Source organism: Sminthopsis crassicaudata, chromosome 4, assembly GCF_048593235.1.
Source record: "Sminthopsis crassicaudata isolate SCR6 chromosome 4, ASM4859323v1, whole genome shotgun sequence".
Lineage (NCBI taxonomy): Eukaryota > Metazoa > Chordata > Mammalia > Dasyuromorphia > Dasyuridae > Sminthopsis > Sminthopsis crassicaudata.
Genome location: NC_133620.1, coordinates 307494318 through 307519257, shown reverse-complemented (window position 1 = coordinate 307519257; position 24940 = coordinate 307494318). Strand labels below are relative to the sequence as shown.

The 24940-nt window shown below is 33.7% G+C and overlaps 1 protein-coding gene across 4 annotated transcripts in view; it reads right to left on the bottom strand.

Moving 5' to 3' along the window:
* LOC141541013 (zinc finger protein with KRAB and SCAN domains 8-like) overlaps positions 1-23546 on the bottom strand; it is a 45506-nt gene extending 21960 nt beyond the window's left edge. Inside the window, exons 1-4 of one of the 4 annotated variants that reach the window (XM_074265055.1) lie at positions 23242-23546; positions 15200-15308; positions 14317-14838; positions 7149-7284 (exon numbers count right to left, since the gene is read on the bottom strand). In XM_074265055.1, the coding sequence (XP_074121156.1) occupies positions 7149-7284; positions 14317-14838; positions 15200-15253 (712 nt within the window). In that variant the 5' untranslated portion in view covers positions 15254-15308; positions 23242-23546. The remainder of the gene's footprint in view (positions 1-7148; positions 7285-14316; positions 14839-15199; positions 15309-23241) is intronic. The other 3 variants (XM_074265053.1, XM_074265054.1, XM_074265056.1) reach the window with 3 other exon arrangements.
* Positions 23547-24940: the final 1394 nt, after the last annotated feature.

The following is a 24940-nucleotide window of genomic DNA, read 5'->3' as shown; positions in this document are numbered from 1 at the left end:
GAAACAGAAAAAGGTACACAGAACTCTTGAGAACTATATCTCTGTTGTGAGTATATAGAAAGTACGCATGGATAATTTGATTTTACTGATATAAAAGAAAAAAAAGGAGGGGGTGTAGTAAAGGGAAGGGGGTAGTATCAGAAAAAGGGGAGGGTGTGATAAAAAGAGGGAAACTACATCCCAGGAAGAGGCATAGAAAATACACCATATCTGAGGGAATTTAGAGAGGGGGAGAATCATTGTGTAAATCTTACTCTCATCAGAAGAGGCTCAAAGAGTAAATAATTGTCATATTTGTTTTTCAGAGAATTCTTACCTCATTAAAAGGGGAGAGAGGAAAAGGGAAAAGGAAAAGGAGAATAAGGGAAGGGACATGGAGGGAGGGGGGAGGGATACTAAAAAAAAAAAAGGGAGGGCTGTGCATCACAAGGGGGGTCTATAAATTAAATATTGGGGAAAGGGTTCAGGGGGGTCAAGGGAAAAAGCATAATCTGGGGATAATATGATGGCAGGAAATACAGAATTAGTAATTTTAACTGTAAATGTGAATGGGATGAACGCTCCCATCAAACGGAGACGGATAGCAGACTGGATCAAAAATCAGAACCCTACAATATGTTGTTTACAGGAAACATACTTAAAGCAGGGAGATACATACAGAGTAAAGGTAAAAGGTTAGAGCAGAATCTATTATGCTTCAGGTAAAGCCAAAAAAGCAGGGGTAGCTATCCTTATCTCAGATCAAGCAAAAGCAGAAGTTGATCTAATTAAGAGAGATAAGGAAGGAAATTATATCCTGCTGAAAGGTAGCATAAATAATGAAGCCATATCGATATATGCACCAAGTGGTATAGCATCTAACTTTCTAAAGGAAAAGTTAAGAGAGCTGCAAGAAGAAATAGACAGTAAAACTATAATAGTGGGAGATCTCAACCTTGCACTCTCAGATTTAGACAAATCAAACCACAAAACAAACAAGAAAGAAATTTAAAAAGTAAACAGAACATTAGAAAAACTAGGCATGATAGACCTTTGGAGAAAACTGAATGGCAATAGAAAGGAATATACTTTCTTCTCAGCAGTTCATGGATCCTATACAAAAATTGACCATATATTAGGACATAAAGATCTCAAAATTAAATGTAGGAAGGCAGAAATAATAAATGCCTTCTTCTCAGACCACAATGCAATAAAAGCTACATTCAGTAAAAAGTTAGGGATAAATAGACCAAAAAGTAATTGGAAACTGAATAATCTCATCTTAAAGAATGACTGGGTGAAAGAGCAAATTATAGAAACAATTAACAATTTCACCCAAGATAATGACAATGATGAGACATCATACCAAAATCTGTGGAATGCAGCTAAAGCAGTAATAAGGGGAAATTTTATATCTTTAGAGGCTTATTTGAAGAAAATAGAGAAAGAGAAGATTAACAAATTGGGCTTGCAACTTAAAAGGCTAGAAAAAGACCAAATTAAAAACCCCCAACCAAAAATTAAACTTAAAATACAAAAATTAAAAGGAGAAATCAATAATATTGAAAGTAAAAAAAAACTATTAAATTAATAAATAAAAGCAAGAGCTGGTTTTATGAAAAAGCCAATAAAATAGATAAACCTTTGGTAAATCTGATCAGAAAAAAGAAAGAGGAAAATCAAATTGTTAGTCTTACAAATGAAAAGGGGGATCTTTCCACCAATGAAGAGGAAATTAGAGAAATAATAAGGAGTTACTTTGCCCAACTTTATGCCAATAAATTTGATAACTTAAGTGAAATGGATGACTTCCTCCAAAAATATAGGCTTCCTAGATTAACAGAGGAGGAAATAAATTGCTTAAATAGTCCCATTTCAGAAAAAGAAATAGAATAAGCTATTAATCAACTCCCCAGGAAAAAATCCCCTGGACCAGATGGATTTACATGTGAATTCTACCAAACATTTAAAGAACAATTAGCCCCAATGCTATATAAACTATTTGAAAAAATAGGGCATAAAGGAGTCCTACCAAACTCCTTTTATGACACAGACATGGTACTGATACCTAAACCAGGTCGAGCGAAAACTGAGAAAGAAAATTATAGACCAATCTCCTTAATGAATATTGATGATAAAATCTTAAATAAGATATTAGCAAAAAGACTTCAGAAAATCATCCCCAGGATAATACACTATGATCAAGTAGGATTCATACCAGGAATGCAGGGCTGGTTTAATATTAGGAAAACTATTAGTATAATTGACCATATTAATAATCAAATTAATAAAAACCATATGATCATCTCAATAGATGCAGAAAAAGCATCTGACAAAATCCAACATCCATTCCTACTAAAAACTCTTGAGAGTATAGGAATAAATGGATCATTCCTTAGAATAATCAGGAGCATATATTTAAGACCTTCAGTAAGCATAATATGCAATAGAAATAAACTGCAACCTTTCCCAGTAAGATCAGGAGTGAAACAAGGTTGCCCACTATCACCATTACTATTCAATATAGTACTAGAAACGCTAGCCTCGGCAATAAGAGCCGAGAAAGAGATTCAAGGAATTAGAGTAGGAAATGAGGAAATCAAACTATCACTCTTTGCAGATGACATGATGGTATACTTAGAGAACCCCAAAGACTCTGCTAAAAAGCTATTAGAAATAATTCAGAATTTTAGCAAAGTGGCAGGATACAAAATAAATCCACATAAATCCTCAGCATTCTTATATATCACCAACAAAATGCAACAGCAAGAGATACAAAGAGAAATTCCATTCCAAACAAATGTTGAGAGTATAAAGTATTTGGGAATCCATCTACCAAAGAATAGTCAGGAATTATATGAGAAAAATTACAAAACACTTGCCACAAAAATAAAGTCAGATTTAAATAATTGGAAAGACATTCAGTGCTCTTGGATAGGCCGAGCGAATATAATAAAGATGACAATACTCCCCAAACTAATCTATTTATTTAGTGCTATACCAATCAGACTCCCAAGAAACTATTTTAATGACCTAGAAAAACTAACAACAAAATTCATATGGAAGAATAAAAGGTCGAGAATTGCAAGGGAACTAATGAAAAAAAACTCAGAGGAAGGTGGTCTAAGTGTACCTGATTAAAGCTATATTATAGAGCAGCAGTCACCAAAACCATTTGGTACTGGCTAAGAAATAGACCGGTAGATCAGTGGAACAGATTAGATACAAAGGACAAAAAAGGGTACATCTATAGCAATCTAGTCTTTGACAAACCCAAAGATACCAACATTAGGGACAAAAATTCATTATTCGGAAGAAACTGTTGGGAAAACTGGAAATTAGTATGGCAGAAATTAGATATGGACCCACACTTAACACCATATACCAATATAAGATCAAAATGGGTCCATGATTTAGGCATAAAGAATGAGATCATAAATAGATTAGAGGAACAGAGAATAGTCTACCTCTCAGACCTGTGGAGGAGGAAGGAATTTATGACCAGAGGAGAATTAGAGATCATTATTGATCACAAAATAGAAGATTTTGATTACATCAAACTAAAAAGTTTCTGTACAAACAATACTAATGCAAACAAGATTAGAAGGGAAGTAACAAATTGGGAAAATATTTTTAAAAGGAAAGGTTCTGACAAAGGTCTCATTTCCAAAATATATAGAGAACGGACCCTGATTTATAGGAAACCAAACCATTCTCCAATTGATAAATGGTCAAGGGATATGAACAGACAATTCTCAGATGATGAAATTGAAACTATTTCCACTCATATGAAAGAGTGTTCCAAATCACTACTGATCAGAGAAATGCAAATTAAGACAACTCTGAGATACCACTACACACCTGTCAGATTGGCTAAAATGACAGGAACAAATAATGATGAATGTTGGAGGGGATGTGGGAAAACTGGGACACTGATACATTGTTGGTGGAGTTGTGAAAGAATCCAGCCATTCTGGAGAGCAATTTGGAACTATGCCCAAAAAGTTGTCAAACTGTGCATACCCTTTGACCCAGCATTGCTGTTATTGGGATTATATCCCAAAGAAATACTAAAGAGTGGATAGGGACCTGTATGTGCCAAAATGTTTGTGGCAGCTCTTTTTGTTGTAGCTAGAAACTGGAAGTTGAATGGATGTCCATCAATTGGAGAATGGTTGGGTAAATTGTGGTATATGAAGGTTATGGAATATTATTGCTCTGTAAGAAATGACCAGCAGGAGGAATACAGAGAGGATTGGAGAGACTTAAATCAACTGTTGCTGAGTGAAATGAGCAGAACCAGAAGATCACTATACACTTCAACAACAATACTGTATGAGGATGTATTCTGATGGAAGTGGAAATCTTCAACATAAAGAAGAGCCAACTCACTTCCAGTTGATCAATGATGGACAGAAATAACTATACCCAGAGAAGGAACACTGGGAAGCGAATGTAAATTGTTAGCACTACTGTCTATCTACCCAGGTTACTTATACCTTCGGAAGCTAATAATTAATGTGCAACAAGAAAATGGTATTTACACACATATATTGTATCTAGGTTATATTGAAACACATGTAAAATGTATGGGATTACCTGCCATCGGGGGGAGGAAGTGCAGGGAGGGAGGGGATAATTTGGAAAAATGAATAAAAAAAAAAAAAAATGGCCCCGGTCTTTCTTCAGATCGTCTCAGATTATATCAGGAACACCCAGGTTCAGCCTCAACTTTTCTTGATTTTTCACCAATCTATGTTTGCTCTGAGGGGCAAATTTGTTCTATTTGTAGAGGAAATTTGGAGAGCTTGAAATTTACCAATCTACTCTGCCATCCCATAATCCTCCCCCAAAATCATGTTTCTTAAGCAGAGATTTATCCATGGGATACTTTTCCTACCCCAAAAGGCCACATGCCCCCCCAAAATTCATAAAAGAACTGAAAAAGACTTTAAAAATCAGAACTATCCAAGAAAAAGCAAGACTATGAAAAGAAAATCAACAAAATAGAAAAGGAAATCCAGAATCTTACTGAAAAAAAAAATGACTCCTTGAAAATTAGAATTGGACAAGGGGAGCGACAGAAAATAAGATACAATACAAACAAAACTAATGCAGACAAGATTAGAAGGGAAGCAATAAAATGGGAAAATATTTTTACAAAGGTTGTGATAAAGGACTCATTTCCAAAATACATAGAGAATTGACTCTAATTTATAAGAAATCAAGCCATTCTCCAATTGATAAATGGTCAAAGGATATGAACAGACAATTCTCAGAAGAAGAAATTGAAACTATTTCTAGCCATATGAAAAGATGCTCCAAGTCATTATTAATCAGAGAAATGCAAATTAAGGCAACTCTGAGATACCCCTACACACCTGTCAGATTGGCTAGAATGACAGGGAACACTGGGAAATGAGTGTAAACTGTTTGCATTTTTTGTTTTTCTTCCCAGGTCATTTTTACCTTCCAAATTCAATTCTTCCTTTGCAACAACAACAACAAAATTCGGTTCTGCACATATATATTGTATCTAGGATATACTATAACATATTTAATATATATGGGAATGCCTGCCATCTAGGGGAGGGGGTGGAGGGAAGGAGGGGAAAATTCGGAACAGAAGGGAGTCCAAGCGATAATGTTATAAAAAATTACCTATGCATATGTACTGTCAAAAATGTTATAATTATAAAATTAATTTAAAAATTAAAAAAAAAAAAAAACTAACTCATGAGCTACCTCCTAGAGAAAGTCTATCCAAATCCCCTGCAATCTCCAGTTGCTAATACCCTCAGTCTTGAAATTACTTAGCATATAATTCTGTATTTAATTTATGATATATATGTTGTTTCTGCCTAATAGGAATGTAAATTCCTTAAAAGTAAGGACCATTTAGTTTTTGTCAGTACATAGTGAGGTATTTAATAAATGTTTACTGAAAAGTGATTCAAAGCAATTCTAATAGACCTATGATAGAAAGTGCCATTACATCCCGAAAGAGAACTATGGAGAGTGAATGTGGATCAAAGAACAGTATTTTCATCTTTTTGTTGTTGTTGTTGCTTGTTATTTTTTCTTTCTAATTTTTTTTTTTCCTTTTTGATCCGATTTTTTCTTGCATAGCATGATGGATATGGAAATATGTCTAAAACTGTACATGTCTAACTTATATCAGATTATTTGCTGTTTGGGGAGGGGAAGGAGGAAAAAAGAGAAAGAAAAAGGGGGAACACAAAACTTTGCAAAGGTAAATGCTGAAAACTATATTTGTATTTATTTGGAAAAATAAAATACTATATAACCCTAAAAAATAAAATAAATGTTTATTGAATTTAATTCAATTTAATCTTTATTTTAGACATGAAAAACTGAGGCTCAAAGATTGTTAATTGACTTGCTTATGGTCACACAATTAGTATATGTCAGAAGCAGAACTTAAACCCAAGTCCCTGATCTTAAGTTCTTCCTACTAAGTTGCTCTTAAATGTGTGTATACACACACACACACACACACACACACACACACACACACACACACATAATCTGAGCAGATTTATTCCATGTATTTCAGAAGTGAAGAATGGATTTCCTGAGTTAAATAACCTTGAACACACAATAATTTCTTTGTGTAATAAAACTTCTTGGTGAAAACATAAGTCTACTTTCACACAATATGCCCTTCATTATCAAAGTTGCACAAGATGAGGGAATAAATAGCTCTCTCCCTAACAAAAAAAAAAAAAAAGCACTCTATCTTCTATTCAATATTTTATTTCTCACATAAGAAGTTTAGAGGGAAAAGATTCAGACAAGACCAGATGTAACTGAGAAATTAACTATATTTTGGAAAATTCATAACCTAGGGTATATAAATTGTGTGGCTGTAAATATATATGGAAATCTTGTAGTTTTCTCCAGTTGAATTTTAAAACTAATCACATATAACATGGAATTTCAGCCTCAGTTTGTAAGTATGTAGTTCTTGAAATTAATAAAAGCTATAATCATAGTTCCTGGGACTGGCCCATAAATAATTATTTTTATGTGTTGCTTCTTCAAATATGGAGGGACTAAGACACAAGAAGAAATCTATGGCTATTCTAACTCCTTTGTAAATATTTATCACCTCTCACTTTCTTCATGAATAAAATTTCATTCCTTACTTCTTTCTTGCAGAACCTGGGGATCTGAAGAGTCACACTTGAGTCCCATAGGCTGTGGCTGAATATTTGTTGGCTCCTGTGTCGTTCCCAGATTTGTTCTCTCTTCCCAGGGCATTCCACTGGCATGAGCTGGCACCTGAAGATATTAGTTCAGATAGTCACTTGAGAATTAAATGTATAATTTCAGTAGAAATTATAGAAATTCTCCCCAGAATACTGTACAGATATAATACACTCCTAGAAAAATCTTATAATGCCTCATCATAATATGGAGAAGACTTTGGGATCCTGAAGAATATATAAGCATAAAGACCATGAAGCTGACAGAGTGACCATCAAAGGGAAAATGGGATTAAAACTATGGCATATGAACTTAATTGTATATAATTGTTCTATAAGAATTAAAGGGCAGTTTAAAAGAAACCTGACAAGACTCAAGTGAACTGGCATAGAGTAAAGTGAGGAGAACAGGAAAACAACTTATGCAATAACAACACTGTAAAAACAATTTGGTTTTCACAACTATTTATTACTGATCAGAACTGATCAATGCAGTAATCAACCAGGATTCCAGGGGACTGGTGATGAGAGACTATACACCTAGAAAAAGAATCATTTTTTTAAACATGGACAAAAATGGGAATTTGTTTTCATGACTACAAATATTTGTCATAAGAGGCTTGTTAGGGTTTTTTTCTGTTGATTTTGAGGAGAGAATAGGAAAAGAAGAAAGTAAATGCTTGTTAACTGAAAAAAACTAATTTAAAAAAGAAATACTGATTTATATATTTTAAAATATATAAGCAAAATTTCATATACAATCCCTTTTTTCTTTTCTATTATGTATGGAAATGCTCCTTGTATTTGGTGTGTAAGTTTGCAATCAAACAAAACATGAAGTTGATTATATTTTAATAGATTGCTTACTAATTTTGAAGTCACTAGCAAACTGGTAAAGCTTCACAAAGTCAAAGTATTTACCAAAATTAATAATATTAAAGAAAAATATAATGAAGAAAATATAATTAAAACAGTTTCAAAGAGGCAAAATAAATCTATCTTGTTTCAATCTAAGATCAGAAGTAAAGTCTAACTTTTGAAAACCATGCAACTGATATATACTCCTCTTTGCCCTATAATGCAGAAAAGAATGCAATTAGCCACTTCTGAATGAAGTCGTTTACTTCCTCAAATTTTAAGCCATTAATTCCTTTCCAAAAAGTTATCATTTAGGCCACAAGCATTTTAAAGGCTTTTCCAATGGAAAAAAATAGGATAATGTCAAAGAAACAAAGTGGAAGAACATTGATGGTTGTTTCTTCAAATGTTATATACTTTAAAATCTCACCAATACGGCAAGTGGAATAGATCACACATCATCTGAAATTTAGTCCAAAAAGTTCCTTTTGACATTATCATCAAAAAAGGTACTGTAGACTTCGAGAATCATCTGTTGGACCACACGAACCAATCAGAGAACCAATCAGCTTTCTAGGACACTAGGAGTTTTTTTTTTTTTAAATAACTTACTCCTTTATAGATAACAACATTTCCAATTGTTTAAAACATGCTTTCAAATTAATCTGGCACTAATTTTATATATATAGGCAATAATCTTGTACAAAAGGATTACTTTCTACAGGGCAATCTTTACAAGAAGAAGATACTGTTTCTTATAACATTATTTGGGCTCCCAGGAATAAGTATAAATTTTGAAGGACCAGAGCATCCCAGAGCACCTAGTATCTGGTTGAATTATCACCATAGAGGCAGAAAAATAAATACAAAGGAATAAAAAGAGTTAAATACTGCAGAATGTTGTCTTATGCAAAGACTAAAAATAACAGAATTTTACGACAAGAAGAAACAAACTGAGCACCAGAAAAAAAAATTTAAAGGTCTAACAATTTTGGTGATTGTTCTAAATTCTAAATTGCTTACAGAGTGGTTGTACAATCTCAAAACTCTACCAAATACGTATTCTTGCTTCCTCCAAAAATAGTAATCTTCTTTTTTTTCCCCATCTTTGCCAATCTAATGGATAAGGTAGAACCTCAGAGTTATTTAATTTGCATTTTATTATTGTTTGTGATCTGGGGCATATTTTGATATTGCTGATAACTCGATCTATATTCCTCTGAGATTTGTCCATGTTCTCTTGGAAAATAGCTACAATTCATGGTATGTGCGTGCATGCGTGTGGGTGTATTTGCATGCGTATTTGCAGTGATTCCTTAAATATCAAAGCTTTATCAGAAAAAAATTTATACATAATTTTTCCCAGTAAATTCTAGCTGCATTTCTTTGGTTTCTATAAAAACTTTTCAGTTGTATTCAATGAAAACATGTTTTACCTCATAAGATCTCTATGTTATCTTGTTTGGTTAAAAACTCATCCTCTAATCATACTGATGAAAGACATCTCTTGCATTACTTCTAATTTGTTTATGACAATTTTAAAATCTAAAATTTTACATTCATTGGGGTTCTTTATGCCTTAGGGTTTAAAATTGTTATCTAGATATGTTTTGTCAGATTGCTTTCCAATTTTCCTTTAAGTTTTTGTTTAACAGTCCTTAAACCAGGGGTTGGGAGTTTCTTATATTATGCTCTTAGGTTCAATTACTTCTGGGTCTTGTGTACCTAATCTGTTGCACTGATCAATTTTGCTATTTTTTTTTTTTTTTACCAAGGATAGAGTATTGATGATTACTGCTTTATATTATAATTAAAAATCTGCTTCTAGGCCTCATTCCTTCCAACATTTTCTCTTTCAATGTTTTCTTTGGTATTAATACATTGTCTAGTAAATAAGAAGTATTTAAATGAATATAGACTAACTAGAATTCTTGATCATATGGCCCTTCCATATGAATTTTGTTATTTTGTACTTAATTCTATAAAATGACTCTTTGGTGATCTAATTGGTACAGCAGTGAATATACAAATTAATTTAGATAGTATAGTCATTTAAAAATTCTATTAGCATGATCCAATTCAATATCCATCCATTTGTTTAGGTCTTTGATAGGTGTCTTGTAGCACCACTTTTTCTTTCCACCATATAGAATAATAGCTAGTTCTTTGCCTAAAAAGAAGATATCCTTAAGATTCAATTGGCTCAAATTCACAGGTATCATAAACCCAGGTTTCTGGTGACCTAAAATTGGGCTGATATGACTTCCTATTCACCCTAGGGCCCACCCACATGGAACTGAGGCCCTTTGGATTGTCACAAAGTCTCACAAGTTACCATACCCTGAACTTGCTGACCAAACATATTTCAGTATGCAGACAAAGAAGGCTACATCTTTCTGACCAACGAGTTGCACTTTGTTAAGAATCCTTTGTATGCTCTCTCCTTATCTTTGTCTCATGGCCTTCTTCCAGTTCTAGTTAAAGTGTTCTCCATCAAGACTTCCATCAACTGATGCTGAGTGAAATGAATAGAACCAGAAGATCGCTGTACACTTCAATATTGTATGAAGATGTATTCTGATGGAAGTGGATATCTTCAACATAAAGAAGATCCAACTCACTTCCAGTTGATCAATGATGGACAGAAATAACTATATCCAGAGAAGGAACACTGGGAAGTGAATGTAAATTGTTAGCACTACTGTCTATCTACCCAGGTTACTTATACCTTCGGAATCTAATACTTAACGTGCAACAAGAAAATTGGATTTACACACATATATTGTATCTAGGTTATATTGTAACACATGTAAAATGTATGGGATTGCCTGTCATTTAGGGGAGGGAGTAGAGGGAGGAAGGGGATAATTTGGGAAAATGAATACAAGGGATAATGTTATAAAAAAAAAAATTTAAAAATTACTCATGTATTAAAAAAATAAATAAATACATTTAATCCTTAAAAAAAAAATAAAGTGTTCTCCATCTAATGATTATCTTCAATTTATCCTCTATCTATCTTTCTCATACACAGATGTTTTTCTATTGTCCTCTCATTAGAATGTGAGCTCCTTGAAAACAGGAAATGGCTTTTTTTGCCTTTATTTGTATTCCCAGCACTGAACATTGTCCCAGGCACATAGTGAGCAGGTATTTAATAAATTCTTTTTAATTGGAAAAAGTAAAAATCAATTTTTTAATTGCTTACTGACTTAGAAAAGTCTCATTTTGTTTAAAGATCTGTTAAGTGCAGTGCCCAATGTACCATATAATCAGTAATTGGAATATTTTGGCATCAAACAATACAAGTAAAAGTGATCAAATAGCCAGCTATATAGCACTGAGGCAGCCCTTAGTAAATTGTCTTCTGGTGGAATAGAGAATGTAATAGAGAAAAAGTGGTAACTCATGTGGAGTATTAGTTCTCATGGTGCTCAGAAGGCTGACAGTAAAGGTGAAGAAAGCAACAAGGACTTCTGAACATCAATGCAACCTGAAAAGGAACTACATACCTACTTCAACAAAACCCTAAAAATGACCACATGTCAAATAATTATCAAACAATGAATAACTTAAGTAACTAACTTATTCTACCCCAGAAATGCACAAAATATTAGCCAGAAGATCACAAACAATTGGAAACAAGACCCAGAAAAAAGTCAGTACAGGTGAAAGTCAGAAGCCATTCAGTGTGACCAGGGAGAACCAGAGAAATTTCAAGCAGCTTTCAAGAAGCTTTGTCTCTCTTTTATTACTTTTATAACATGTAATCTAAGAATAGCTTTTAGGTATCTTACATTTTGTTCCACCTTTTTCCATCTTTTGACTTTATCCCATGCTAACAATCTGTATGAGGTGGCTGGTATTAGGCCACTTCATGCCTAATATTTCATTATCCTAGCAGTCCACTGCTGGTCCTGCATTTGACTATTTATGTTTTCTGCCTTGCTGTGGCCCTAACAGGTCCCAAAAGGGAATTTGAGATCATACATGTCTCAAGCCTCCTACACACTATCAATGCAAAAGTGCTATTATCCCTGCTTTCTACAGTATATTCCCTTGTAGTGACCTATATATGAATACTAGTTCTGTCATCTATTTCTGTTCTGACCAGCTATGAACTAGCTTTGGGTAACTAATTACTAAGCTTGGACAGTCTTGTGATTTATCCTCTTCAAAGTAATGATTACCTTCAGGCCTGTTTACAAAAACCTCAGGCCATACCTTTATAACACAACCAAATTAAAAGTGAAAAGCTTACAAGATTCCACTGTGCTTATTTAAAATTTTTTAAAATATTTAAAAAAGAATTTATTTAAATTTAAAAAAAAATTAATATTTAAATATTTTAAAAACATTTTATCTGGTAAAATAAACTGCTTATCTTTAACATTCCTCTTCCAAAAATGGAACTCCTATGCATGTCAAAGTCAAAAAGGTTCTTTGAAAGATGCAGTGATAGAAATAATATTGAATCTCTGATTATTAATATCAGTGTGAAAGTGAAAGAAATCTAGACTATCAAGTGAAAGAAAACTAGAAGATATATGTTTGCCAAATGTGTCTGCCAGTGCCATGGAAGATGTTCAAATGGAAGCAGGATTCCCTATAGATGATGAAGTATTCCTGATGATTCTGTTAGGTGTTTTGCTGATTACACCAAGCCTAGAACACTGCAGAGCCTCCTAGATGAGATCCAAAATTATTCAAGAGTTGAACTACACAAACAGGAAAAACCAAATCTACAAAAAAAAAAAAAAATTCCTATTTTCCAGAGAGTTGCATAGAAAATCTATAAATCTGGTTTATCAACATATGTAGGGTATTCCAAAAGTTTTAATGCAATTTTAGGCTTAGCTGAATCTAAATGAATTTTAAACTACACTGGGATTTTTATATATCCTGAAGAGACACACCAGTTGGTCAAGGAATTTGATCCAGAATTGAACAGGAAGAAAACAGACTAGTGTGCATTTGGGAAATTGCAATTCTTTTAATTATATCAACCTTTGCTTTGGGACCAAACAAAGGCCCAGCATTTTAGCCCCAACACTTTTCATGGCTACAAATCATGAAACATCATTGAAACAAAAACTAAAGTTGCAGATAATCCAGAGCACAATGGAGAATATGTATTAGATAAGAATGAGTTGTATTAACACACTAAAAAGTATATTAACACACCAAAAATAGCATAAAGTTAATTGAATCAATCCTGCAAGAATGGTAAACAGATGGCTAGCCAATACGCTCCACTGGTACTCATGCAATGATAAGAGACATCAAAGAAGGCTCTCAAGAATGTTAGGTGAATTTTCTGTGAAAGACTTGTAGGAGAACTGGGACAACAAAGGATTACAAAGGATAAAAAGGTATGGATAGGTTATAGTCTACACTTAACAAAATATCCCAGGACACTGAGGAATTTAAGTAAGACAAAGACTAAACATTTCAGCATAGCCCAGTGTATATTAAATCCCACTGCTTTGAAAGTGACCCCTTATATTTGCTCAGATATACAATTTTTTTCTGTTTATGGAAACAAAGTAGAAAAGAGATTTACATAGAAAAAGTAAAGGCAGCAGTTTTATGAAAAGAGTACTTGATTGGTAATCAAGAAATAAGATTTTTACTCTTAGATTTAGCATTAATCAGAAATAGGAGCCTAAAAAAAAATCAATTAGCCTTTTTGACTAATTTGTTTGTAAATGTGTCAATGGAGAAATAGCTTCAAAGGAGTGCTATAAACTTAAAATAGTATGACATCTATGACAATACTCTGATAAAATTAATAGTTTTATACACACACACACACACACACACACACACACACACACACACACACAGACATACAGCAGTTGGTGTTACAATGAAGAGAATAATGGGTAGGAAGTTACGAAGACCTGAATTCAAAACTGACCTCAGACACTTGATAAGTATGACCTTGAGCAAGTCACTTTACCATTTGCCTCGATTTCCTCAATTATTAAATGTAGATTACATAAGTTGTTGTGAGGATCAAAGGAGGTAACAGTCCTTAAAAAGCAGTAAGCACAGTTTCTGGCACATGCAGGCAGTATATAAAATGCTTTCTGTCTTTCCCTTCCCTGTATCTCTCTCTGTGTGTGTATGTCTACTATATTGTTATTACTATCTGCAACCTAAAATATATGACAATCTCAACTTGCTTAATTAAGATCAAAGTTCCATGGTCCTTGACTTATTAAAAAATACAATTGCTTCCACTTACCTCTTCTCCTAGTATATTAATATGTCTTTCCAAATCCTCCAACACAGTTACCACCTCCTCTCCACTCTCTAGATGATGCTCCTGCACCAAGGTCTGCAGTTCCCCAGGCAGGATGGACAGGAACTGCTCTAGCACCAGTAGTTCCAGGATCTGCTCCTTTGTGTGCAAATCTGGTCTTAACCACTGATGGCAAAGGGCTCGAAGCTGGATCAAAGCTTCACGGGGCCCTAGTGTCTCCCTGTAGCAGAACTGTCTGAAGCGCTGGCGGAAGACCTCCTGGCCATGAGGGTTAGGCTCATGGAAGCTGGATTCCTGGTCCCAGTTGTGGTCTTCCTCCTCTACTTTTACTATTACAAGACCTTCCTCTGGAGCCTGGACCAGAGGAGATAGGCCTACTGTCTCCCTTGATTCTACAGCCATCTGGAGCTGGAAGAGCTTGGGAGAAAGTAAAGTAAGCTCTTTAATTGGGTTCTTTTCACAGGAAAGATCCTCTTGATATTCTCTTCTCTCAAGGTGTTGTTTCTGAGATATAAGAAAATGACATGTTGCTATTTAAGGTTATACAGAAAACAATTAAAAAATATTAATTTAACAACACTTTTAACCCAATCTAGCCCTTTTGGTCAGTCATTTCAAGGATGCCCTTGTTATCATTGAAAATTATTCACCTCCTTGAACTCTCATTATGCCAATCTTTACCCTCTGGTAATTAATACACTGGTAAAAAACTAATACTGTACTAGTTTGATCCACTATAAAATGGGGCATCACTACTTCTCTGAAAACCTTTTAATTTGTACGAATGGGAACCCTTTCATATTCTCCACAAATGGGGGTCCAAACTTTTTTTCATGCTGAGTAAAGGCCCATCAACTTCAAATACCTTCTTTCCCTTCTGTCTCAAAGAACAGAATGTGTCTTCTTCCTTCCATCTCATTCTTATTCTGGATAGCCATCCCCAGGCCCTGAGATTTATGGAAGAAGGCCTAACACTGGAGAACACAGAATTCCATGGGGAGAAAGGAGGAAGAAAAATGAAAGCTGGGGTGAAAAGAGGGGTCAGTATGGCAAGAGTATCTTAGCGGTAATGTGTTTTTAGAAGAATAAGAATGGAGAAGCCAAAATTTGTTGCACTTTACCAGTGTCTCCAGTTCAAGCATAGAATGGGGGGATACTAGGTCATTGTATCTACAAGAGCCTTATATGGCCTACTTCTGGACAGCTAAATTTATTTTTAACAGCATTTTATTTTTACATTACATGTTCAGATAAATTTTAACATTCATTTAAATTTTTTTAATTTCTAATTTTCTCCCTCACTTTTCCTCTCCTTAAGTAAACAACTTGATATAGGTTATATATATATATATATATATATATATATATATATATATATATATATATATATATATATATATATATATATATATATATATATATATATATATATATATATATATATATATATATATATATATGTTGGCAAAATATATTTCCATATTAATCAATCTGGGAAAGAGGAAACAGACCAAAAGAAAAAAAAAGAAAGAAAAATTGGTAAACTTCAATCTGCATTGAGACTCCATCAGTCCTTTCTCCAGATATAAATAAAAAGCATTTTTCTTCATGAAATATTTCACTTTTTATCACTTCACAAGTCTTTTTTTTTTTTTTTAAATAGTAGTGTTCCATCACATTCATATATCACACAATTTGTTCAGTCATTCCCCAACTGATGGATATCCCCTCAGTTTTCAATTCTTTGCCACTACAAAAAGAGATGCTATAAATATTTTTGTATATGTAGGTCCTTATCCATTTTTTAAAAATCTTTTTGGAATACAGACCTAATAACTGGATCAAAGGGTATACACACAGTTTGACTGCTCTTTGAGCTTCATGCCAAATTGCTCTCCAGAATAACTGGATCAGTACACAATTCCACTAACAATGCAGTAGTACTCCAATTTTCCCACATCCCTCCAACATTATTTTCCTTTTCTGTCACAGCCAATCTGACAGGGATGAAATGATATCACAGAGTTGTTTTAATCAGCATTTCTCCAATCAATGGTGATTTAGAGCATTTTTTCTACGACTATAGATAGCTTTTATTTCTTCTTCTGAAAACCTCCTTTGACCATCTGTCAATTGGGAGAATGACTTGTATTTTTATAAATGACTCAGTTCTCTATATATTTGAAAAAATGAGGCGAAAAATAATTGTTGGGAACCTACATTTAGCACTTATTAAAACTGAGAGCCAAATGGTAGAACAAAGTTTTAGGAAAGAAGGTGCCATAATAATCTATAATGTGATTAAAAGCATCAATTGATATTACACTGATTTTAGTATTTGTATAGTAGTGATTTTTTTTATTAAATTGAGTAGATAAAGTTTACTGATAAATTTTTAATTTAATAATACACTTCAAAAACCTAGAGTTCTATGATTAATCTTGCTAATTTGTATTTCAATCAGCAATTTCAGCTGGCTTCTTAAACGTGAATATTATAAGTTAGATATTTTTAGTATCTTTAGTATTTTTAAATATTAGCTATAATTATATAGTTATATTACATTAGTTATAATTAGTATAAATTAGATATTTTTAGTATCTTTTAGTATTTTTAGTATTTTAGTGCTTAGATGAACAAGATCCAGAGTAGATACTTTGCCTGGCTGGTTTGTACTCTAATGGACCTCTAATAAATTTGAGAGTATAAATCAAAACTTCAAACACACCTGTCCTTCACCAGTAGAATGTGAAAGAGACTGGATTTTTATCTTTGTAACCCTCAGTTTCTAGTATTTTTACTTAGTATCATTCCAAACAAGCTCAAATCTTCCTTTCCTAAAAGAAACCTTCTCTTGACCGTCACTTTTTTACTTTTTTTTTTTTTTTTTTTTTTTTTTTTTGAGGCAGGGGTTAAGTGACTTGCCCAGGGTCACACAACTAGGAAGTGTTAAGTGTCTGAGACCAAATTGGAACTTGGGTCCTCCTGAGTTCAAGGCTGGTGCTCTATCCACTGTGCCACCTAGCTGCCCCGACCTTCACACTTTTCAAACTGTGATCATCTCTCTTACCCTTTTATCTCCAAATTTGTAAAAAGGGCAATCTATTTCACAAATTACCTCACCACTCACACATTCCTTAAACCAGTTCAATCCAATTTCTGCTCCCATACACTACAGTAACTGCTCTTTTTAAAGTTAAGAGTAACCTTATATTCTCTAAAATTATCTTCCCTTAACAATATTTGTGACTGCAATATTTAACACTCATCCCATGGCTTCTTATATTTTCTTTGTTCTCCTAACTTATATTCAGCAAATGCCCTTTCAAATACCATGCATTCCAGGCAAAGTAGATTTACTCAAACATAACCTGTACTGTCTTGCCTTTCTTTGCCTCTTGGATGCCATTTCCTCTTCCAAAAGTATCCTTTCTCCTAATTTCCATTATTCAGAATCCTGCTAATCCTTTATGGGCTTGCTCAGATTCTACCTTCTCCAAGATGGAATTAATAAACTTAGATGATTTTTCACTTTTCTTAAATTTCCATAGCATACATTTCAACTTTTACAGATAAAAAAAATCTTCATTTTGTGATAGTAATCCTGCACTTTTTAAATGTTATTTATATATAACTCCTTTATCAGATTGAACTCCTTTAGAAAATAAACTAATAACTTATATTTACACAGAAACATAAATATATTTTGTTTTGCATAAATTATTTTTCTATTTTAAATGAACTATAGTGGAATTATTCATTCATTCATATTCATTTATAAAAGCTGGGTAAAGTGATCAATAGTTAAGAAATTCTATTTTCTGTGGATTATAGGTCTATTTCTTTTCAGCATTTGGCACTTGAGAGAATCAGGTTAATAAGCTTTAGAATATACTTATTTATCTGAGCAAAGGAGAAGATGACATTGAGCACTGACTTTACTGGTACTAGTGCAAAGTAAGGACAATAAGCAGCATGTGGGGAGAACAAAACTTATTAAAAGGCAATGAAAATCACAAGCACTTTGAAAGGAAAGATTGGGATTATGTGGGCTTAAATTGGGGCAAGGGGAAAATTTTTGCAGAAGGGTGGATTTGAAGAAGGGGCAAGAAGGCAAGAAAGAATAATTACAATGGTATAAATTGTTTTATTATTTTTTAATTTAAAAAATTTAAGTTAGTATTAATTTCCTTAATATACATTTTTGTAAGCAAAACACCATGAATATATAATTGAATTTAAAACAAGCTAAAATTCAAAGATCAAGACAAACTAGTAATTTCACATCACACTAGTTTCTCCATAATACCCACTACAAAATATATCAAAATTAAGTCTATTTTAAATAAAGAACTCTGATAGTGCTATTTTAAAGGACTCTAACAAACCATTTAAAACTATTTAAGTTTTAATTTAGTCAGAGCATTAATACATCTAATTGATATCTAAATCCTGCATTAGCATAGGCCCTTTTTTATGTCATCTGATTTTACTACCTACCTAAGATTTCTCTGTGCAATAGATTAATCTTCTTAAAATGCCATTTTTATCATTTCACAGCCCAATTTAAAAAAAACTTAGTACTCTAAAAATAGTACTCTATTCCATATGGGATCAAGCTCAAAAATCACAAATCCAGGCTACATTTAATCTTAAATTAGCTCTACCTTGCCCATCCAACTTCAACTGGCCTCCCACTACAGCAAAGAAATCCTCTTTCATTTCTCCATTCCATGTCTCACTCCCCAAAGGAGTTATTTCAAATCTGTCCTCAATCTTCTAGTAGTGTAGTAGACAGATAGGTGGGTCTGTGGTAAGGAAGACCTGAATTCAAATGTGACCTTAGGTACTTACTAGTTGACTCTAAGCAAGTTACTTAATTTTTCTTTTCCTCAGTTTCCTTAGCTACCAAATGGACCCAATAACAGTACCTATTTTAATTATATTTAAGTAGTTCTTATGAGAAGGGTTCTTATGAGAATCTGATGAAAAATTTGTAAAAACTCCCACACATAGTATGAGTCATGTAGATGCTTATTCTCTTCTCCTCGCCCACCTTTAGTGACCCTTCTCATTGCCCAGGCCAATTCCTCATTATGTGCCCTTAATCCCATCTTCTCCAATCTCCAACAGACTGTAACCTCAATCATCCTCTTTGTTCCTTTCTCCCAGCCTCCAAATATACTACCAAAAAAACTTTCTTAATTTATCTTAACTCTCTTTTCTCTATCTCAAACAAACTCTTAGAAAAAGTCATATGTACTTAATTATAAGGGTAACATCGACCTTGGAATCAGGAGGATCTGAGCTCAAATCCAGCTTCACTTACTAGCTGTGTGACCCTGGGCAAATCACTTAACCCTAACTACCTCCCAAAAGACAAAAACAAAAAAACAAAAAAAAAACCAAAACAAAAATTCATGTATGGGGGTAGATTATATACATGCAGGTAGGTATATGTTGTGTGTATAGAAACATGGGCATACACATCAAAAACCAATTATAAACTTAATTATGTTACTAAATAACTATGAAAATCACATACATCCCAGTTTTTAAAAAGCATGACCTTTCTGAAAATATAGAAACATAAACTACTTTGAGCTAATTATAAATTGAGGAAAGTAGGTGGAAATGGAAAAAAATAAAAATCATCTTTCTTTTTCAGACTATGAATAAAGAGAAAGTAAAAATCAAGCTGCAATATTTTAAATTTCTCATATTGTTAATGCTTGGTTATCAGTTATCAAACTGAGAAATTTTATTTTTATTAAACATGGACAATTATAAAGTATATATCCTTTATACTAGCAACAAAGTACAGCAGAAAGAAATAGGGAAATTTCACTTAAAATTACTATAGGCAATATAAACTACTTAGCATCTACCCACCAAAACAAATCCAATAACTTTATGAACATAACTATAAAGCACTTTTCACACAAATAAAATCAGATCTAAACAATTAGAAAAAACTCATGGGTAGACCAGTTCAATATAATAAAAGTGATAATTCTCCCTAAATCTATTTATTCAGTACTACATCAATCAAAAAAATAGAGAGAGAGCTAGAAAAATAATAAACTTCATCTGGAAGAACAAAAGCTCAAGGCTATCAAGTGAATCAATGAAAAAAAAAATATGTGAGTAGATGGTCTAGCCATGCCAGATCTCAAATTGTATTATAAAGGAGTTAATTATCAAAAACAATCTGGTATTGACTATGAAATACAGTGGTATATCAGTGGAACAAATTGGGTACAAATTACATTACAATAAATGATTATATAATTCAGTATAAGAACTTCAAAGTTCCATGCTTTTGGAACAAAAACTGTTAAACAGTATAGCAAAAACTATGTATAGATCAATATCTCACATCATATACCAAGATAAAGTCAAAATGGGTACATGATTTATACATAGTGATACCACAAGCAAATTAAGAGAGAATGGAATAATTTATCTGTCAGATCTATGAATAAAGGAAGAATTTAGGACCAAAGATTTGAAGTACATTACAAAATGTGAAAGAAATAATTTAAAAGCAAACAAAATCAATGCAACCAAAATTATGATGAAGGTAGAGAACTGGGGGAAATTTATGTAACCAGTATCTCTGATAAAGACTTCATTTCTCAAATACACAGAGAACAGCCAAATTTATAGAAACAAAAGCTACTCTCCAATTGATAAATGGTCAAAAAATATGTACAGGCAATTTTCAATAGAAGAAATCAAAGCTCTCAATAGGCATATGAAAAAAATGCTCTATATCTATACTGATTAGAGAAATGCAAATTAAAACAATTCTGAGGTACCACTCCATTCTTGTCAGAATGAATATGACAAAAAAGGAAAATGATGGATGTTGGAAGGGATGTGGAAAAACTAGGACACTAATGCACGGTTGGTGGAGATATGAACTGATCAACTCATTCTGGAGAGAGATTTGGAACTATGCATAAAGTGCTATATATACCCTTTGATCCATTGCTAGATCTATATCCCAAAGACATCCAACAAAAAAGGTGGGGAGGAAAGGACCTACTTCTACAAAAATATTAATAGAAGCTTTCTTGGTTAGCTAAGATTTAGAAATCAAAGAGGTGCCCATCAAGTGGGGAATGGCTAAAGTTTTAGAATATGATTGTAATGGAATATTATCGTGCTATAAGAAATGGCATACAGGATTTCAGGAACATCAGTAACTTACATGAACTGAAGCATAGTTGAACAGAACCAAAACATTATACACAGTAACAGCAAGAACTCTGATTGATTTAGCTATTCTCAGAAATAAAAGTCCATAGGATTAATGGTGAAGCATATTATCCATCTTCAGAGAAATAATATTGACTGAATAAAAATTGAAGCATGCTATTTTTTACTTTCGTTTTTTTCTTTTGATGCTTCTTGTACAAAATAACTAATATGGAAATGTTTTACATAATTGTACATATATAAGCTATATGTGACTGTGTACTGTCTGGAGTGTGAGGAGACCAAAGGAAGGGATAGAATTTGGAACTCAAAACTTTAAATAAAAATATTAAACATTGAGAAATATCTATCTCCTTGATTTCTTAAAATAATTACATGATATTGAAGAACAGTGTAATGTTAATCAGTGAGTAAACAATTTAAATAGCAGGTTCTTTCTGAACATAACTGAAAATAATGCCCAAACATCCATGATTACTGTTAAATTAGTGGTGGTTCCCTTATAATAATGTCACATTTCTTGTTAGCTTTGATCCACTAGATGGTAGGAGGGGGGATAGGTATATATGTTTAAGGACATACACACACATAATAATGCTATAAGAGGCATTGGGGTGTAGGGAAAAAGGTGCTGAACTTGGAATCAAGAAAGTTGACATCAAATGTCACATTCTAACACTAGCCTCAGTTTCCCCTTCTCTAAAATGGGGGTAATAATACCCATAGTAACCTTATAGGGTGATAGCGAGGATAAAATGACAAAATGTATATCAAGTGCTTTGCAAAACCATATAGTAAAATTCTGATAAATTTATTTGCCTGTGATTGTGAGGATAGTACCTTTAAATTGTTTTAATTTGCATTTCTTTATTAAAGAGGTCCAAAGTTACTTGGGGTGATTATCTATATAAATAAAAAAAATTAAAAGCACTGATAACCTGTTATCCATATTTTCTTTTCATATTTAAATGTAAATGGTGTAGAATATGTTTAAATGGTCTTGTTGACACTTAAAAATTCTTAATATCATTAAATAATAAAATAAAAATAGCCTGAATGATTTTTTGGGATAGCATGCCAACTCTCTATTAAAGCTAAAAATTCTTTAAAACTTTTTTTCTGGACTTGAGGTTTGGCCTGTGGGAACACAAAAATGCAGTTTATATTAGCTTAACATTGAGTTATTTGGGTCCTGTGAGGGTCCGGAGAGGTCAGCTGTTTAGTACACCTACTATCATTTTTTTAAAACTAAGTCATTTAAACGATAGCTCCCTGCTTCAATTTACTCACCCAAAAAGGTGGTTAACAACTCATTTTGTCTACTTTATTAGGATCGAAATCATACTCATAAACGCTTTAGAAGCTGATGCCCTAAATGAATGTTTTCTAAAAGTCCAAAGCGCCGAATGGAAAATGTGGGGCCCATCCCAGCGCCAGAGATGGACCTTGTCCGCCCCCCAAAAAGGCGGGTGCCTTTTCCTCAGCCCCCCTTCTCCCCCCCCCCCCCGCCCCGCATTTTAGTCTGGACTTTCCCGGAGTCCCTCTCTCCGAGGAGATGGCACTTCTGCAGTCGCCAAAGCTAGCCATGATGCGGAGAGAAGAGCTCCTCTGCAACCCGCCCAGGACCGGCCTCTATCTACCTACAAAGCCCTTTCCCCTGCCCAGATCCCGGGCCCGACTCACCGTGAACTCCAAGCCCAGACGGAACTGCGTGAAGGCGGAAAAAGGGAGAGCGGGAGAAGGGAAGGTGACTGGGCGGGAAACCGTTCCCAAAAGAGAACCCAGAGCCAGAAAGAGGCCTCAATACACCTATGGCCGCACCCGGGAATGGATCATAAGCAGCCGACCCCTAGAGAGCACTTCCGGAGACTTTCTCTAGGAACCTTGGGAGGCTTAGGCATCTCTATGATTTCCGTTTTAGCTGACTGGGGAGAGAGGAAGCGACTTCAGTTCCCGACTCCATTTTTTTTCTCCTCTGTTTCAATCTCGGACTAACAGACTGTCACCTTTTCAAGTCCCCCTCATTTCCGCTCCCCCGCCGCGTCTGTCTTTACGTGTCCTCTCCGTCTGCATTATCTCTTCCTCTCTCCTACTTCCACTCTCTCCTCCACCCCATAGTCTACAGGAAGCCAATTCCTAATCCTTCATAATTCTGCACTCTTTTAATTAGTTTCCATTTATCCTGAATATAGTTTTCTTTGCTTGTACATATTTACTTCTTTTCTCCCATTTGAACCTGAGCTCCTCCAAGGCATGGACTCTTGCCTCTTTTGATATTCTCTGCACTTGTAGCACCATACCTGACACATAGTAGACGCTTAATAGATATTGATTGCCAGCTTGTCTCACACCTGTTTTTATTTTTGTCTATCTCCACCTACAACCCCCTCACACACACACACACACACTAATCCTGTGCTTTTGTTACTTAACAATAAAATTGCATTTACATTGTCCTTTATTGATAAAAACCAATACATATGTAAAAATCACTGATAGTGAATCCGCATCTATATCCACACTGACAAGTGTACAATTTCAGATACTATCATATTTACAGACTAGTCTTTAGAATTCCATACGTTTTCTAACAGTCACGTGTGGAAGTTAATTTAAAACATTTTTTTCTAACAAATTGCATTTAGCCTAATGATACTCCCATCTATAATAGCATGTCAAGGTTTGATTGCCATTTTTTTTGTACACATGCATCTCTCTTCCCTCTATATAACTTACCTGAAGTATTGTCTTCTGGTTCCACAGCTAACTGGCCTAATCTTAGATATTTTCTGTTCAGGTATCTAAGAATATGTACCAAGTAGTACAAAAATGAATTTGAAAATATTGAGAGGATGGGAATGGGTTTCTGAACGTTCTAAATAGGGAGAAAAACAAAATGTTATGTGAACTCATAAAAATAATGCAAACCTGATGTTCATCCCCAGGAAACTTTTTCCCAGTGTGATCAGTGAGAATCTTTTCCAAAATTCCAAGAAGTGTTTGCTGTTTAAGTAAGGTTTTGAGTTTCCACAGGAAAATGAGGGAAACTTTTGAGAAAAGGAACTATTTACTCTGAGTGATTTGTACATGATAATATGGTACTAGAAATAGTAATGTAAAAGGAGTTAAGTAAGTTTAACCTGGCTGTCAATATGTAAGAGGAAGACTAGTTCTATGTTGTTCCAATAAGTATTTTAGGTAGAATGAATATATATATACATATATATATATATATATATATATATATATGATATTATAGCTAATTAGAGAGTTTTATCATTTGTAAGTAATCCATTATGATATTTTTTATCCTCACAGCAATATAGTGAGAAAAGTCAATCATCAGTGAATAAACATTTATTTAGAACCTATTATGTACCAA